Raw genomic sequence first — 17,958 nt, forward strand, 5'->3', positions numbered from 1 at the left:
CCATCAGGGTTATGCATTTAAATAAGAAAAAGATCTAAGGTAACTCATTGGGGAAAGATTCATAGTGCAGTGTAAAAATTGGGATGGCCGTTTGTATAGGTGGACCCCATTTGAATAGCTTAAATTACATAAGCTTCAGTTACTCATTTGGATTATGGTGTAGCCATATGAATAGACTGACAGACCTGAGCTGTGCTTGCAGTTTTCTTTTGAAGGTAACTGGTTACTCACCTAAATAAAATCAGACATATGTAAGTGCATACTGGATTTTGACCAAGATGTGGTTCTATTTCTTGGATAGGGTGACAGGAAGGAAAGGAAGGAAGAAAACTGGAGGAAGGAAGGACAATGATAGGTAAATAGACAGACAGACTGAGGTATCAACCACACCCTAGCTGATGAACCCACAGAACCCACTTCCTATCCCCATCCCTACCAACAAACCATAATGAAAGTGGTTATGCTCTTTAGAAACACTTTGCTGTTACTCACTGTCTGTCTTAGTGCCTCCTTCACCTCCTTGTTCCTTAGGCTGTAGATCAGGGGGTTGAGGAGTGGAGTGACCACAGCACAGAAGACTGACACCACTTTTTCCAGCTCTGTGGTGAAGGAAGACATGGGCCGGACATACATGATGATACCTGTCCCATAGTAAACCACCACTATGATAAGGTGAGAGGCGCAGGTGGAGAAGGCCTTGCGGCGCCCGGTTTCAGAGGGGATGCTCAGGATAGTAGTAATGATGTGGGCATAGGAGACCATGGTGAGGAGGCAGGTGCTGAGGATGACAAATGAAGCCAACACTGAGATGAGGGTGGCACTGAGGGAAGTATCACTACAAGACACCCGTAACAAGGGGCCTGCGTCACAGAAGAAATGATGGATCTTGGGGCCACAGAATGAGAGCTGGGCAATGAGCATGATGGGAAGCAAGGGGGCAAGGAAGCCACCCACCCAGGCTGCCCCCACCAGCTGAGTGCAGACCCGCACATTCATGAGGGCTGGGTAGCGCAGAGGATGACAGATGGCTAGATAGCGGTCGTAGGCCATGGTGGTCAGCAAGAAACACTCGGTGGAGCCCAGGGCAAAGAAAAGATACAGCTGGGCCACACAGCCGGCCACAGTGATGGTGCTTCTGCCACACAAGAAGTTCTCCAGCATTTTGGGCACGGTGGAAGAGGTGTACCATATCTCTAGAAAGGAAAAGCTGCCCAGGAAATAGTACATGGGTCGGTGCAGGTGATGGGAGGTCTTGACCACTGAGATGATGACCAGGTTGGCAACCAGTGTCAGGAGGTAGGTAGCCAGGATCAATGCAAACAATAAAGTCTGGAACTGTGGTGTGCCAGGGAAGCCCAGGATGACAAAATACTTCACTATGCTGTGATTGGTGTTTTCCATGCCCTCAGCCTCTTGGAGATCTGGAGGTGATGAGATACAAATGCAACAGAGAGAAGAAGAAATTCCTGAGGATAAAAGAAATGGGCAAGAGTAAGAGTGATGATGGGGGAGTGGGGGAAAGGATTGGAAAAAACAGGGAAGGAAATAGAGGAGGATGGTGATGGGGAAACAAAGAGGGGTAGTAAACAGCAACAGCAGAACTGAAATTAGGAAAAGGAGATAGAGAAGGAAAAAGAAATCAAATTACATTAAGTATTATGAAACTTAATAGTAAGGAAATTGATTCATTGGCATATGAAACTTGTCATCAATTATGAACAAGTCTACAATTTAGGTCTAGACAAGACTGTTGAATCCTGTAGCGTGACATTTTAAATGGCACCGGGCACAGAAGTTCACCCAGTTGTTCCTGTACCAAACTCAATAGCGTGCACTTAAAGTAGAACACAACAGGCCCGGATTTGAAGAAGGAAAGAGAAATAAAATGAAGAAATATAAGAGCACCTGAACTTCTTTTCCAGGATGAAATGTTGTGGTTTTGTTGCCATGTTTAGCAGCCCTAGTGAAGGACCAAAGCCCAGTGTTGCTGGATATCACACTAACACCAAACCAGCATGCCAGTCTCTGCCTACGGAGCTGACAGTCCAAGCCAGTGGTTTCCAAGGCGTGTACTACAGAACAGTGGGGTTCCACAAGAGGTCATAAGGGGTTTGGCAAAGAGATTGGGGTAAAGTTACAGTGGGCCAAGATGTGTTGCACCCCTACTGCCACGCTGGGTTGCCTGGCTCCATGTCAGTCATTAAGGTAGGGGAAAGGGTTTCATAGTGGAAGAAGTGGTATGAAAGGGTTCTGTGTCTTTATGAAGTTTGAAAACCATTGGTCTAAGACAGAGGCCAATAGATGGAGGGAATTAAAGAAAAGGATGGTACTTTGCAGTGCAATGGTACACACTGATCAGTATAAGCAGCAGTCTCATCACACCAGCGACCTGGCTAGTGTCAATTTTTTAAGGTATCGCAACAAAGAAGACTTGTAAAGAGTTATTGGCAGGAGGATAATGAGGTTTTCTTGGAGCTCCTCCCTAATGTGAGAGGCAGCATGAAAGAAAGCTCATTTGGAAAGGTTCTCATTGGAAAAAGAAGAAGAGAGACATTAATCAGAAAGAAAGCTGTTTTACAGTGCTAAAGACCATTAAATATTTACCTTCATGGAGTGTTGCTTATCCAGAGAACGGAGATGGCATATCAAATGTTCACTTGAAAAAAGTATTATTGAACCAAACTGATAGAGTGTTCCTGTTTAAATATATGCAAGTGGTATTATTCTGAAGATAATTATTACTTATAGCAGGAAATGCACCAACAGCTAGATAGCATAAATATGTTTTTCTTTCTTTCTTTGCTAGTTTTAAGATATTCATCACTCTGGTCACTACTATGACCTAAAACCTGCTATGTTTTCTCTGAGTATAACTGAGAGCTAGATATGTTGTAACTTCACACTGTAGAGATCCTGTGTTTGAGCCTACTGTTTCAACTGATGTTCAGAACACGTTAGGGATATAACTCCAAAGGCTCAGAAAGATCTCTGGGGAAACATTCACAACCCAATCAATTATATAAACATAGCGTTCTTTTTTTCTGCTCATATAATAGTTCTAGCTCTCTATCCATGGGGTGTTGTCACAATTAATTTGTTAAAGTTTATGCAAAAGTTTGAAACTGAAAAGTGCAGAGCTGCTATTGCTTGGCTGCTTGTGTTGTCAGTGGAGCATTCCAGATAAAACACAGGCCACAAGGTCTACCATAGTTTCTGTTATTAGCTTGAATGTCCTGGCTTCCTTGGTGACCACATGCCTGCTTCCCCATCTGTAAAATGGGAAAGATGATGCTTAGGGTGACACTTTTCCTTCCCTGGATATCTAAGTGGCCATTTACAGGGCATTTTTGGCACTTTCTTGCCTAAAGGAATTCTATTCCTGGGCGCATACCCTAGGTACATGGGTGACTGTACAACTACGTGGTTGCACACACTGAACATGTACAGAAGGGGTCACACCATGTATGTGGCCCTTATGGCCACATAGCAACCTTAGATGCCTTAATATAGAGTTAGTCAAAACTTTTGACTACCTGACTTGTACCAAGGAACAGGAAAAGGCTGTGCATGTGCACGTGTGTGTATTTCTCTTTCCTCCCCATAGCTTAATGACTAGTGCTGATACCAGGAGGCCCTCCAATTTAGACTCCCTTTGGCGGCATCCAGGCAAGCAGGGATGTTTGCTTCCCCAGGGACAAGTAGCAGTGGCATACCTTGTGCAGCTGCTCCTTGTCCCTGGGGAATGCCTGTGCCACACGTGGTCTGGCATGTAGCAGGTTACCTCGGGTGGGGTAGGGGAGGCTGGGGCCAGCAATTGTGCTGGCCCCAGCAGCCTGTCCTAGAGGCCTCCCCCAGCTGCAGCCATGGCAGGAAGCCTGGCCAGCAGCAAGACTCCAGTTTTGGGCGGTGTGGGGTTTTTGCCCCTGGGATCTCCTGGGGTCAGCCCCGCCCCCCTGCTGCACTGCAGGGAATGTCTGCATGTGCAGTGTGGTGCCACATGCCTGTGCTCATCTGGATGCAGCCAGTGGGTTTGAACACAGGTGCCCCAAACTTCACAGTGCCCAAACCAGCATCCCATATAGCAGCCATTGAGCACTTCCCTCTCCAGTGCTCCTTTTTGAAGTTGAGTCACTAATACAGCTATTGGAAAAAATTGATGGAGGATAGTGCAGGGAGGAAGTTTCTGCCACACTGAGAGGCAAGAGCCCAGGCTAGAACATAGGTCCCTCACTACCAACCACTTTGGTATGTAGACACAAACCACCTCACTGGAAAAAAAAAGCAACCTCCCCCCAGCTTCTCCCTCCCTGCCTGGTCTCACATACCTCCCATACACCCTCTTGTGGCTGCCAAGGGGCCAGTTTCAAAAGGAGCACCAGAAAAGATCCTAGGTAACATCTGACCTGTGGTGTGATGATTAGTGCTGTGCTAGGCTATGAGAGAAGCTGAGATTCAAGCTCCCCCTGGATAAAACGGGCAGTGCTCTGTCTTCCAAGGGGAGTGCCTTATCACTGAGCCAGTTAGGGGAAAAGAGGCGAGGTGTTCCTCTTTCACACTCACATTTTGTTGCCAGTCTGTGTGACTACATAGCCGTCCATGTGTGCAGGGCTATGCATCTTGGAACAGAATTTCTCTAGGCACGTAACTACCAAAAAATGCCCCACAGATGACCAAAGGCTGGATGCTGAGATTGCTAGGAAAGAAGAAAAATGTTAATTTTGCTTTCTTTGTAAAGCACTTGGAGAACTGATGAGGAAAAGTGCTAATACCAAGAAGGGTGGGTTTACCATATAACAATCACTTGGGAGCAGCAGAGGATTGGGGTAGCTGGGCTGGACAGTGGGCTCTAGGAAATAGTGGAAGTTGTTTGTTGTGGACCAAATGGAGCCTTTACTGTCGTTATGTGACACAGGCAACCCCTGTGGTCCTCTTAGCCTGTCTGCAGGGGCTGTTGAATGCCAACTAAACTTGCATCTTCATGAAGTATAATTCATGCAGACTTGCAGGGCAAGAGCGAATGTTTGCCCATTTGTATTGGGTCCACAGGACGTCTCTGAGCATACCGAGGCATCTCTTAAAGCCTGTCTTTCTGAGCACCCCTGATTCACTTGGGACTTCCCATGCTAAAACGCCAAGTTTGAGTAGGAACATTTTATTTAAACTGAGTTCAGAGAAAGGAGTGGTTTTCACAGTTTGATGCAATAGACATTTCCAAACTTGAATTTGCCAAATTTTTGGACTGTTTGCCAAAAAAACCAAAACCCCTCAGACCTGAATATTTGTTTTGGCTGCAAAAAGTGCTCAGAAATATGGTGGGAATTCAGAACATTTTTTTTTTGGTGGGGTGGGAGGGGCGTTATGTGTCCCTATGAAACGCCCCCCCCCTGAAATTAAAAAAAAAAAAAAGAACCCAATGAACTAAAAATCTAATTTTCAGTCAAAAAATGATACTAAATTTTCAACTGGTGCTGTCTGCTATATTGGCAGTTAGTAAAATGGACCGTGGCTAGGTCGAAGAGGAGAATTGTGGTGGCTCCAGGGCATCTTCTTCTGTGGAGGCTCAGTTCTTCTGGAAGGACTTAGTCCATATAGACGAGCAATAATCCTACTGCTCAGTGTTCAGTATCATTAGGTAGCCTTGAAGACCTCTATTAAGGGTACAATTATCCCTTAATTGCTAACGAGACTCTCATTGTGGGTGTTTGACTCTGTCTCCACAATGGCCATATATTGTTCTGGATGGACCACTGCTAGGAGTACATTTTCCCTATTGCATTCAACCACTGCCTGCCTTGTCACTGCCAGCATAATAAATCAACAGGCTGAATTTTGATCTCCATTGCACTGGTGTAAGTCAGGAACAAATCTCTTGCTTTTGTTCTTTTTTAACTTGGTAGATCTGCCAGCTCTGGGTTCCACTGTGCTGGCTCTGTGTAAATATATGGGAACCTGAATGTGTGAGTTACTCTGCACTGACACTGGTGTGAGGGCCAGCCAGGTACCATCTGGCAAATGGGGTTTGTATATTTATAGATTCATAGATGTTAGGGTCAGAAGGGACCTCAATAGATCATCGAATCTGACCCCCTGCATAGGCAGGAAAGTGCTGGGTTCAGATGACCTCAGCCATATGCCTATCTAACCTCCTCTTGAAAACCCCAGGGTAGGGGAGAGCACCACCTCCCTTGGTGGTCAATTCCAGACCTTGGCCAGTCTAACTGTGAAGAAGTTCCTCCTAATGCCCAGTCTAAATCTGCTCTCTGCTAGCTTATGGCCATTACTTCTTGTGACCCCCAGGGGCATCTTGGTGAGTAGAGCCTCACCAATTCCCTTCTGTGCCCCCATGATGAATTTATAGGCAGCCACAAGGTCACTTGCGGAGGCTGAAGAGGTCCAGGTGCCCTAGTCTCTCCTCATAGGGCTTGGCCTGCAAGCCCGTAACGATACGAGTGACCCTTCTCTGGACCAGGTTATCCACATCCCTCTTAAAGCGCGGTGCCCAAAACTGCATGCAGTACTCCAACTGTGGTCTGACCAGTGCCCAGTAGAGGGGAAGTATCACCTCCTTGGTTCTGTTTGTCATGCATCTGCTGATGCACGATAAAGTGCTGTTAGCTTTGCTGATGATTTTTTGTCACACTGATGACTCATGTTCATCTTGGAGTCCATTAGGACTCTGAGATCCCTTTCCACTTCCGTGCTACTGAGCAGGTCATTTCCTAGGCAGTAGGTGTGCTGGACATTTTTCCTCCTTAGGTGCAGCACTTTGCATTTCTCTTTGTTAAATTGCATCCTATTATTTTCTGCCTGTTTGTCCAACCTGTCCAGGTCTGCCTATAGTTGTTCCCTGCCCTCTGGTGCGTTCATTTCTCCCCACAGTTTTGTATCATCTGCAAACTCGGACAGAGTACACTTCACTCCCTCATCCAAGTCACTGCAGAAGAAGACGTTGAAAAATATTGGTCCAAGGACCAAGCCCTGCGGGACCCCACTGCCCACTCCCTTACAGATTGATACCGACCCATCCACCACCACTCTCTGGGTACGACCCTCTAGCCAATTTGCCACCCACCAGACTGTGTAATTATCCAAGTCACAGCCTCTTAATTTGGTCACCAGTATGGGGTGGGATACTGTATCGAAGGCCTACCTGGAGTCTAAGTAAACGATGTCTACCCCTATTCCTGTGTCCATGTGTTTTGTAACCTGGTCATTAAAAGAGACTAGATTAGTCAGGCATGATTTACCCACTATGAACCCATGCTGGTTTCCCCTCAGCATAATTTTTCCTGCTGGGCTCTCACATATATGAGCCTTAATAATCTTTTCAAAGACTTTACCAAGGATGGAGGTGAGTCTGACTGGCCTGTAGTTGCCTGGATCCTCCTTCCTTCTCTTCTTGAAAATAGGAACTACATTGGCCCTTTTCCAGTCCTCTGGGACCTGTCCCATGCAGCACAAGTGCTCAAATATTCTTGCCAGTGGCTGTGCAATGACATCAGCCAGTGCCTTCAGTACCCTTGGATGGATCTCATCTGGGCTTGCCGACTTAAATGCATCCACTCCTTCCAAGTGACTCTGCACCATCTTGGGGTCAATGCTTGGTGGTCTGGCACCCTGCTGTTGTCTCTCTACAATCCCATTGTGAGACTTGTCTTGCCTCTTGTTTAGGAAGACTGAGGCAAAGAACTCATTGATGAGTTCAGCCTTGTTCCCCCTCCCCACCCCCCATCTGTCACCAATTGCTTTTGCCCATTCAGTAGTGGTCCTATACCGCCCTGGGCCTTCCTTTTACTCCCTATATAGCTGAAATCCTGGGGAAGATCCTAGAAAAGTTTATTAAGGAGGCCATCCTTGAGGGACTGGCCCAGGCTAACTTTCTAAGGGACAGCCAGCACGGGTTTGTTGCGGGTAGGTCTTGTTTGACCAATCTCATTTCCTTCTATGACCAGGTGACCTATCACCTGGACAAGGGAGAAGAGATTGATGTCATATATCTTGACTTCAAAAAAGCTTTTGATCTGGTATCCCATGATCACCTCTTGGCCAAACTGCCCAGTTGTGGCCTTGGCTCCACCACGATCCGCTGGCTGGGAAATTGGCTTTGTGGTCGGACCCAGAGGATTGTGATTGATGGCAGTCACTCATCATGGTGCCCTGTGACCAGTGGGGTCCCTCAAGGCTCTGTCCTGGGACCCATACTGTTCAACATCTTCATTAACGATGTGGACATTGGAGTCAGGAGTGGACTGGCCAAGTTCGCTGATGACACCAAACTTTGAGGCAAAGCATCCACACCAGAAGATAGGCGGGTGATCCAGACTGACCTGGACAAGCTCAGCAAATGGGCGGACAAGAACCTGATGGTGTTTAACACCAAAAAATGCAAGGTTCTCCACCTTGGGAGGAAAAACCTGCAGCACCCGTATAGGCTCGGCAGTGCTACGTTGGTTAGCACTACAGAAGAAAGAGACTTGGGGGTCATCATTGACCACAAGATGAACACGAGCCTGCAATGCGATGCTGCGGCTAGTAAAGCGACCAAAATGCTGGCGTGCATCCATAGATGCTTCTCGAGCAAATCCCGGAACATCATTCTCCCCTTGTACTCGGCCTTGGTGAGGCCGCAGCTGGAGTACTGCGTCCAGTTTTGGGCTCCACAATTCAAAAAGGATGTGGAGAAGCTTGAGAGAATCCAGAGGAGAGCCACGCGCATGATCAGAGGTCAGGAAAACAGATCTTACGATGACAGGCTGAGAGCCATGGGACTCTTTAGCCTGGAAAAGCGCAGGCTCAGGGGTGATCTGATGGCCACCTATAAGTTTATCAGGGGTGACCACCAGGATCTGGGGGAACGTCTGTTCACCAGAGCGCCCCAAGGGATGACGAGGTCGAATGGTCACAAACTCTTGCAAGACCGTTTCAGGCTGGACATAAGGAAGAATTTCTTTACTGTCTGAGCCCCGAAGGTCTGGAACAGTCTGCCAGCGGAGGTGGTTCAAGCACCTACAATGAACACCTTCAAGAGTAAATTGGATGCTTATCTTGCTGGGATCCTATGACCCCAGCTGACTTCCTGCCCTTTGGGCAGGGGGCTGGACTCGATGATCTCCCGAGGTCCCTTCCAGCCCTAATGTCTATGAAATCTATGAAAACAATTTTTTGTTATCCTTAACTTGGGATGCCATCCTCAGCTCCATGGTAGCTTTGGCCTTTGTAACTGCCTCCCTACAACTGCAAGCTGAGGAGATATACTCCTCTTTAGTAATCTCTCCCTGTTTCCACTGCTTATATGCCCCCCTTTTTGCCCTTAGGCTTCTCTGGATTTCTCTGGTCAGCCAAGGAAGCCTCTTGGCCCCTTTCCCTCTTTTCTCCTACATTGGGATCATCTCTCTCTGTGCCCAAACAATCACTTCCTTAAGATCAAGTCCGACCCCCTGCCCTGGGCAGGAATGAATACTGGGCTAATATGACACCCACTCAGTTAAGCTCATATGACCCCAGCAAGGTAGTTATCAAGCCTCCTTTTGAAGACCCCCAGGGTAGGAGCCAGCACCACTTCCCTTGGAAGCAGGTTCCAGATCCTAGCCGCCCTGACCATGAAGTAGTGCCTCCTGATATCTAGTCTGAATCTACTCTGTCAACTTGTGGCCATTATTCCTTGTTACTCTGGGAGGTGCTCGGGGGAACAGGGTCTCACCTAATCCCCTCTGGTCCCTCCGGTAAGTTTGGGAGAAAAGTCAGTTGAATAATTACAGGCCATTTAGTGTGATCTCAATTTTATGCAAGGCTTTGCAACCTTTTTTTTTTAAGGAAAGGGTGATTAGATACATTGGAAGCAAGTGGAAAATGGGATGAAATACATTTTGGGATCACCAAAGACAGATCAGTCCACCTTGATGACAAAATAAGGGTGGTCTGGTTTCTTGACCAGATTACATTACAGTAGTTTAGTTAGGAGGCCAGTAGCAAATAAACGCAATAATATTGGATTGTGAGCTCTATTTTAATAAGAATAGTTAAACTTTGAATTAGTTAGTAACATGGCAATCGTGGGCATTTCTGGACCATTTTTCACCCAAGCCTCTCCAAGGACTTTGGAGATATTCCTGATGCTTGGTGGCAAGGATTATCTTCATGCTAGAGATGGGGAGCTTATGGCAAGAGCAAGGGAAAAGGGGAAGGACTCATGCCCCCCCCTTTTGATACAAACAAAAGGGGACAAATTCCACACAACATGGCCATCCCCCCACACAGTGCAGGTTTGCAGAGCTAGTGGGATAGCTGAGCTGTTAGATTTATCCCAGTCTTTCAATCTGAGTTTATTCTGGCTACAGAGAGATGTTGGCCAAAACATTCAGGAGATTTAAACAGAAGATGACCACAAGTTGTCGTGAAGGTAGAACTATTGGGCTATATGAAGGTTGCTAGTGAAGCTCCTCAAAGAATGGTCGGAAGCAATCTTATATTTTCATGAGTAACTTTGACAGAAAAAGGAGGAGTCGTATAAAGTTTGAAGATGACATAAAGTTATTAATACAGAGAAAGTTTTGAATGTTATACAGAAAGATATGGGTCATCCTGAGCACTCAAGTAGAGACCAACCACAAGAATTTCTGATGCAAGCTGTGACTCACCTTTTGGAAAAAAACAGAACAGTAACAAAGTAACCAGACCTGACTTAATTTGTTGATTAGCAATTGACTGTGAGCCATTAATAAGAGGCGGCCATGAAAAAGGCAAATGCAATCTTAGGGTGTATCAAGTAAGATTTTTCCAGTAGAGATTAGGAAGCATAAATGCCATTGGATGAAGCAGAGATGAGACTACATGTAAATTCTGATCATCTCGTATTTGGGAAAATAACAAGTCACATTGGAGAAGGTGCTCTAAGGGCTGCTAAGACAATTAGAAGCATGAAGACCCTATCTTATGATTTGTTCATTTCAGTGAAACAAATATTGAGAGAGGATAAGAACACTAATTTAGGAAAACAGTAGGTTGGTAAAGACCAGGGAGACAGAAGAGCTTTTTGAGGCATATCCTTATTTCAGCCCATCTCTAGACATGTCCCAGTGTTTAGAATTTCTTTTGGAGGCAGGCACCTATTTTCATAGCCACGGAAGAATCCTACGCACTGCTACAGGTTTGGGACCCACTGGCTAAGTAGCAGCTCTGCAGAAAAGGACCTTGGGTTACCATGGACAATAAGCTGAATATGAGCCAGCAGTGTGCCCCTGTTGCCAAGAAGGCTAACGGTATATTATACTGGGCTGCATTGGTAGGAGTGTTGCCAGCAGATCGAGGCAAGTGATTGTTCCGCTCCATTTGGCACTGGTGATGCCAGATCTGGAGTACTGTGTCCAGTTTTGGGTCCCCCACAATAGAAAGGATGTGGACAAGTTAGAGAGAGTCCAGTGGAGGGCAGTGAAAATGGTTAGAGGGTTGGGGCACAAGGATAGGCTGAGGTAACTGGGCTTGGTTAGTCTACAGAAGGGAAGGCTGAGAGGAGATTTAATAGCATCCTTCAACTCCCTGCAGGGGGGATCCAAAGAGGATGGAGCTGGACTGCTTTCAGCGGTGGCAAATGACAGAGCAAAGAGCAATAGTCTCAAGTTGCAACAAGGGAAGTTTAGGTTGGATATTAGGAAAAACTCTCATTAGGAGGGTGGTGAAGCACTGGAACAGGTTACCCAGAGATGTGGTGGGATCTCCACCTTTGGAGGTTTTAAAGACCCAGCTAGATAAAGCCTTGGAGTGGATGATCTAGTTGGGGCTGGTCCTGCTTTGAGCAGGGAGTTAGACTAGATGATCCCCTGAGGTCCCTTCCAACCCTCATTTTCTTTGATTCTGATTTTTGATTAACAGTCCTCAGTTGAGCTACTGGGACATTTCTGGCAGAATACCACCAGTTATGGTGCCCATTCATCAGGCCACTTTCTGAGGAATAATTTCACAGTTGTACTAAGACTGTGTATATCTGGGGGGATTCACTATGACTGAAAATATAGGTGAGCAACAAACAGATTTCTATCTGGCAGGAAATTCTGATACATATTTTAACATTTATTTATATCCTCAACTGGGGCAACAAGTAAATAGTATTTTTCTTTCTTGGCAGAAAGAATTCCAATAAATTTCACTGCCAAAATGGTGGGACATTATGGTTTGGATCAATCTGACACCAAGTTGTGCCTTTCCTTATCTGCCACAATGCATCCTGGGAATTGTACTTCGACTACCTTATTATCTCCCAAGTGGATTCAATGCAGTGATGTAAAAGCCAGGCTGCACCCCACATGTTGTCAGAAGGCACAGTTCAGCATGCCTGTGTGAAGCGGCTAGTATTGGATTTGGCCAGTTCAGGGGACAGTGATTCAAATCACTGTCACAAATTGATTCAGCTGAATCTGATTCAGAGATCTGGTCGCTGTCAAATTGGCTGAATCTTTGAACTGGCCCCATCCCCTGCCCACTGTCCCAACCCTGTCAATGGCTGCCTCACCTGGCCCCAGCTCTTTAATAAAAATAAAAAGCCCCCACTCACTGGCTGCTGCCAGGCAGCAGAACAATCCTGGCTTCCCCCCACTGGTCACTGCCCCACGCTGTGTAGGGGCTCTGTCATGAGCCCCCATCCTCCATCCGCTCTCCCAGCCTGAGCTTCCGGCTCTTTAAATAGTCCTGCGCTCACCAGCTGCTGGCAGGTGGGAGGGTGATCTGCGCTGCCTGGGGGCTCTGCCACAAGCCCCCTAAAAGCCCCAAGGCTGCTGCAGCAGCCAGTGAGTGGGGGCTTTTTTTTTAAAAAGAGCTGGGAGCTGAGGGGGGCTGGGAGAGCAGGCAGGGGACAGGGTCCGGCAGGGGTCCCCCCATGGTCCCTTCCCTCCTCCTCTAGCCTCCTCTCCCTTGCTCCCACATCCTATTTACCAGCATGAAGTCCGGGTTCAGCTCCCTGCGGCTGTGGGCAAGTGTACTGCCCAAATCTCCGAAGCTCTCCGAATTGATTTGGAGAGCTTTGAATTGATTCAGACGTTTTAATTGGTCTCCTGATTCAATTCGGATTTGGAGATTCAGCCGCCAAATCTCCTCTGAGTCGAACTGGCGTTCAAAGCTTCGCACAGCCCTACAGTTCAGCCAAGAACTTTCTAAAAAAGCCAGCCTGGAACTCCCAAGTATAAATATTGCCAGTGCATTACCTGGTTGGATTCACTTTGATCTGAAAGTACAAGTCAAGCCCTGGAAATTTATTGTGACTTTTGGAACTCATTGCTACAACATACGCCTGAATTTAAAATGGGAGTTGGGTGCCTAACTCCCTTAGGCCCTTTATGAAAATAACAGCCTGTGGTCCAAGGTGTTATAGCTTTAAGTAGAGTGGCTCACTTCTGTCTGAGGCCACCAAAATTTTTATTTTTATTTGTGGATTCATTACTACCTGAAACAGTAGCATAAGTAGGGCGGTGTCAGTAGGTCACTTGCCCCATGTACTGTGAGGGGTGCCAGAATCCCACCTGTGGGGAGTTTTTCTCATGGCAGGGGAAGCCTTGCTCTTTTCTTGCCTGTCCACAGAGTGCAAGTAGCATAGTGCCACACCAAACAGTGTATTTGGGGAGTGGGGCTGAAGTGGGTCAAGCAGAGTGGTGCCCATCACCCAAGCTGCCCCCTGCATCTACTGTGGTCAGCATACCCTCACACCCTCTCTCACCCCAGCCCCGAGCACTCAATGAGTTTGCAATGCCTCTGACCTGAGATATGGAGTTACATAATGGAAATAATTGAACAGTTCCAGCTGAAATATCTAGGAGAAGACCTTTTTCCAGTGTACTGATTTTCTCAGAGCATATTTGAACTCCTTGTTCCTCAGGCAATAGATGACTGGGTTGATGAGAGGAGTCAGAACTGTGTAGACAACAGACACCAGCTTGTTGGAGTCAAAAGAACTGATGGCCCGTGGCCTGGCATAGATGAATAGGGAGGCAGCATAGAACATGGTGACCACCAGTAGGTGAGAGGCACAGGTGGAGAAGGCCTTGTAACGCCCATTAGCTGAAGGGATGCGCAGTACAGTGGAGATGATGCAAACATAGGAAGCTACAGTGATAGAAAGTGGCACAAGGAGGATGAGCAAAGCCAGAAGGAAGTCCATGAGCTCTGCCAGTGACATGTCTGTGCAGGCCAGATTGAGCAGTGGTGAGACATCACAGAAGAAGTGGTTGATGATGTTGGGTCCACAGTAGGTTAGGCGTGAGATGAAGAACACTTTCCACATGGAGATGAAGAAGCCGCTCAGCCAGGACCCAGCTGCCAGGCGGACACAGGAACTGCACCTCATTATCACTGGATAGCGCAGTGGGTTGCAAATGGCCACATAGCGGTCATAGGCCATGGCAGCCAGGAGCACACATTCAGTGCAGGCCAGTGCCAGGAAGAAGTAGAGCTGGGCCATACATCCCATGAAGGAGATGATCCTTCTCCGTGTCACAAAGCTCAGAAGCATCTTGGGCACTGTGACTGAGACATACCAGATCTCCAGGAAGGAGAGGTTGCCCAAGAAGACGTACATGGGTTTCTGGAGCTGGTTGTTGGTCCAGATCAGCACAATGATTATGGCATTTTCTGTCACTGTCAGCATATAGACTAGCAGGAACATCAGGAAAAGAAGGACTTGCAATTCCAAGATGCCGGGGAAACCCACTAGAATGAATTCAGTCACATGTGTCTGGTTATCCCGGTGCATTCTGGCTATCTTGACACTGCTGTTATTCAATCTGAAGAAGAGGCAGCGGTATTGGTAGGCTGAGCACATGTCACCATAGCAGTCGCAGCCTGGGCATAAATCCTGGGATTTGCAAAGACACATATGTCACTAGAGCTGGTTGAAATGAAATAATAGATATTATTAAATGTTGATATTATTAATGATGGGCTAGATTTGCAGAGGTATTTAATTTTCTCCAGATATAGATGTATACTTAAGGTGGCATTTCTCTTCATTTTTGGATGCTTAGGTGACCAGATTGGGTCATCTACATGGTCCTCTAAGTCTCCAAAATATGTTATGCAGGCAGTCATTTCTGTGCACCTATGTAGCCATTTATGTGCATAAGGCTATGTGTGAAGGAATAAAATGCCAACTCATGTGGAGGTGGCTTTTTGGGGGTCTTAGGTAACCATGTAGATGGCCAATCTAGAAAAGTACAGAATGTCAGTAAGGGGGAAGGTACATAGTTGTCTAATCCTCATTGATTTCAGTAGTAATTTCAGATGGACGCCTCTATACTTTGGGTGCCAAATACATTTACAACGTTGAAAGCTTAAATGCATATATAAACAAAAACATTTTACATAAGGCTGAAAGCGTTCTTAAGAAAAAAGCCAATGTTATTGATATATTTTTTCTGTTTTTCATGATTTTTGAAATCAAGATGGTTTTCAAACTTTTTGCTTGCTAAGACCCAGAGTCTTGGAAAACAAACAAAGGCCAAAAAATCTAGAAGTGTGTTAAGAACTATTTTGATAAGTATTTTACTGAAAATATATTGTGAGTCATCTCACAGATGAATTAGAAAACTGTTTCAAGCTTTGAGAAATGAAAGTAAGGACGATCCCTTTAAGCATTTTTGCCAGTTTCCAAAACGGCTGTTGCTGGATATCTGAGCTCTTCAAAGCCAGTTAGGGGAGCTGGATAGCCATTTTCCAATAAATTGAGGCATTTGGAATTAGACCTACTTGAGAATCTTTAAGGGAGCCTGATCTACAGAAAGTGCTAAGAACTAACCTCTTGAAAAAGATGCTCCATAGAGGTGTCTCTAGGTCAAAAATCAGTCTTTGTTTTCCAAAAGAATCTGGCCACAGTGCTTGAAAGCCCATTGACATCATTTAGCTGCATTAATTCAAATGGGACCTAGCTATTCAAGAGGACCATATTCAAGGGCACAAAGCTGACAGGTGCCCAGTTGCTACTGAAAGAAAAGGAATTGGTGCCCAACATCCTAAAGCCCTTTTAGGGAATTCATCGGAAAGGCTGCTAGCCTCAGCATGGCTTTCTTGAGGGCTTCCACTAAATTGATGATTCCTAGTGTTAAAAAAGGATTGCAAGACCAGATCTATCTGTGTCTCCCTGAAGTCCAGTTTTCTGATTTTGCCAAGTGCTTTATAATGAAACTAAGAGACAGAAGGAGGGAGGGGGGCAGGCAATCTACTGAACAAAAGCCAGTCACCTGAATGAATTCTGTAGTATCAGATTAAAGTTCTTTTCATTTAATTTATTCTTTTCATTAACATCCTTTCCCTTTGAAGACAGGGATAAAAAAATGACATGGAGATATGTATGAGCAAGAATAGGAAGGAGTGGAATATTTATTTATGCAATGTAAATTGGCATAGCTCTATAATTCTTACGTATGTCAGTGGATACCAGTTGAGACTGCATGATTTGTATGATCAGTTGTCAGACAAATGAAAATGGATGATAACCAGCAATTACTCCTTTTCTCTTTGTTTATAAAAGAAAGAGAGAAATAAGCATATAAACAAAGGGAAGTGAGTAGCAAAAGAGAAAGGAAGGAAGTTAAATAGGTAGGTAGGTAAACAGGATGGATGGATGCATGGATGGATGAACAAAAACAAGCAAAAAAATCTATTGTAAATGTGTATTGTCATGAATATTAAAAGATGTATTGAAAATAATATTACATACCTGAGCGAGGCAGATGAAGATGAACAACATAGCTTTTTCCTGATGCAAACCATTGATCAGGAAAAAATATCAAGAAGAAAACCCTTTCCAAGGAAGTAAAAGCCAAAATGAAAGAAAGTTATACAATGAAAATGCTGTAGGATAAGAGTAAACACAATGATTCTGTAATTATCCCAGAGAACTGGGGTTGCGAAGGCTGGGAGAGCTGTGTCCCCACAGTACTGCATGTGAAGGACAAGGCTAGTTCTCCTTGCTGACTGATTAATACTGGGCACTTTCAGCTCCTCCTCATCTTCCTGTGGTCCTAGAGGGCGAAGTCCTAGTCCTATTCAAATCAATGACTGAATTCTCACTGAGTTCAACAGGGTCCAGATTTCATCACTCCAGAGTTTTTTACTTTAGTACTGACAAATTTCCAGTGTCATACTTCCCATAGGACCTGTGCCAGGAGCCAACACACTTCAAACACAGCAGGCAGTGACAGCAAAGTTGACAGCTCTGCTCCTTGGACTCCTGTGGCTCCCTAGTGCATCACCTGCCCGGCCACGGCTCTTAATGGAGGAAGAAGCAGGGAAAAGTGCAGCAGGAAGAAGTGTCACAAATCCATGCTCTGGTGGGTGGTAAATGGTCCTGTTGCTCTGACTTGGGAAAGCTCTGTCTGCTATAACGGCCTCTGTTCTGCTCGTAACCCATTATTCTGTGATGGAGAGGATATGGCTATGAAATGAAAACTTTTTTTCATGTTGCTGCATCTGGGACTTCCAAAGGAGTGTAGGCATCCACCTGTATCTTCAGGATCTGTGGGTGTCTGATGCCATTCAGCATCTTTGATTGCTCCCTCTCCCCTCCCCAGTCCTGTAACCGACACTCACCCGTTCAGATGTGCATTTTCGGTCTTTGACCTTATACTTAGATGACCTTATATTTTGCCTGCTCTTGGAAAAGTGGCTTCAGCTACACTTGCTCTCAGTCTGGTGGACTGCCTGCACAGAGCTGTGCTTTGTATCTGAAAGCAGTGCTGCCAGGCACAGCCAGCTTTCAGCCTCAGGGTGGCATAATCTGGAAAAGGAGGAGGATTTCAGACATGCACCCCTCTTGTCAGCATCTTGTATTGGCTGGCTTTGGCGGTCCCCTATCTAGTGTCCTAAGCATGTGAATCCTGATCCTAGGTGTCTAACTTTTCCCCTTTTATGTACTAGGAAGATAGGCACCTGAGCTGGGTTAGTGGTTTGGACTCCTAGAAACAGATGCTTGCAGTTCAG

The 17,958-nt window shown here is 45.9% G+C and overlaps 2 protein-coding genes across 2 annotated transcripts; both read right to left on the bottom strand.

Annotated features, from left to right (window-relative positions):
- Positions 1–432: 432 nt before the first annotated feature.
- LOC149862737 (olfactory receptor 6F1-like) lies at positions 433–1,401 on the bottom strand. The gene has a single exon (XM_090054082.1). The coding sequence runs from the start codon at positions 1,399–1,401 to the stop codon at positions 433–435; it is 969 nt and encodes a 322-aa protein (XP_089910208.1).
- Positions 1,402–10,908: 9,507 nt separating this feature from the next.
- On the bottom strand, positions 10,909–14,734 carry LOC149862738 (olfactory receptor 6A2-like). The gene is made up of 2 exons (XM_090053242.1): positions 13,823–14,734; positions 10,909–10,929 (listed from the first exon to the last, which is right to left on the bottom strand). Exons 1-2 carry the CDS (start codon positions 14,732–14,734, stop codon positions 10,909–10,911), a joined length of 933 nt encoding a protein of 310 aa, XP_089909368.1.
- Positions 14,735–17,958: the final 3,224 nt, after the last annotated feature.

Source organism: Crocodylus siamensis, chromosome 6 (genome assembly GCF_052110815.1).
Source record: "Crocodylus siamensis isolate JL-2025a chromosome 6, ASM5211081v1, whole genome shotgun sequence".
NCBI classification, from domain to species: domain Eukaryota; kingdom Metazoa; phylum Chordata; order Crocodylia; family Crocodylidae; genus Crocodylus; species Crocodylus siamensis.

Excerpts from the sequence above, each read along its gene's own strand:
- LOC149862737 (XM_090054082.1), bottom strand. The coding sequence starts at position 1,401 with ATGGAAAACACCAATCACAGCATAGTGAAGTATTTTGTCATCCTGGGC.
- LOC149862738 (XM_090053242.1), bottom strand. The coding sequence starts at position 14,734 with ATGCACCGGGATAACCAGACACATGTGACTGAATTCATTCTAGTGGGT. Across the intron at positions 10,930-13,822 it reads AATATGCTCTGAGAAAATCA|ATAGGGTCTTCATGCTTCTA; the intron begins GTACACTGGAAA and ends ACAAATCATAAG.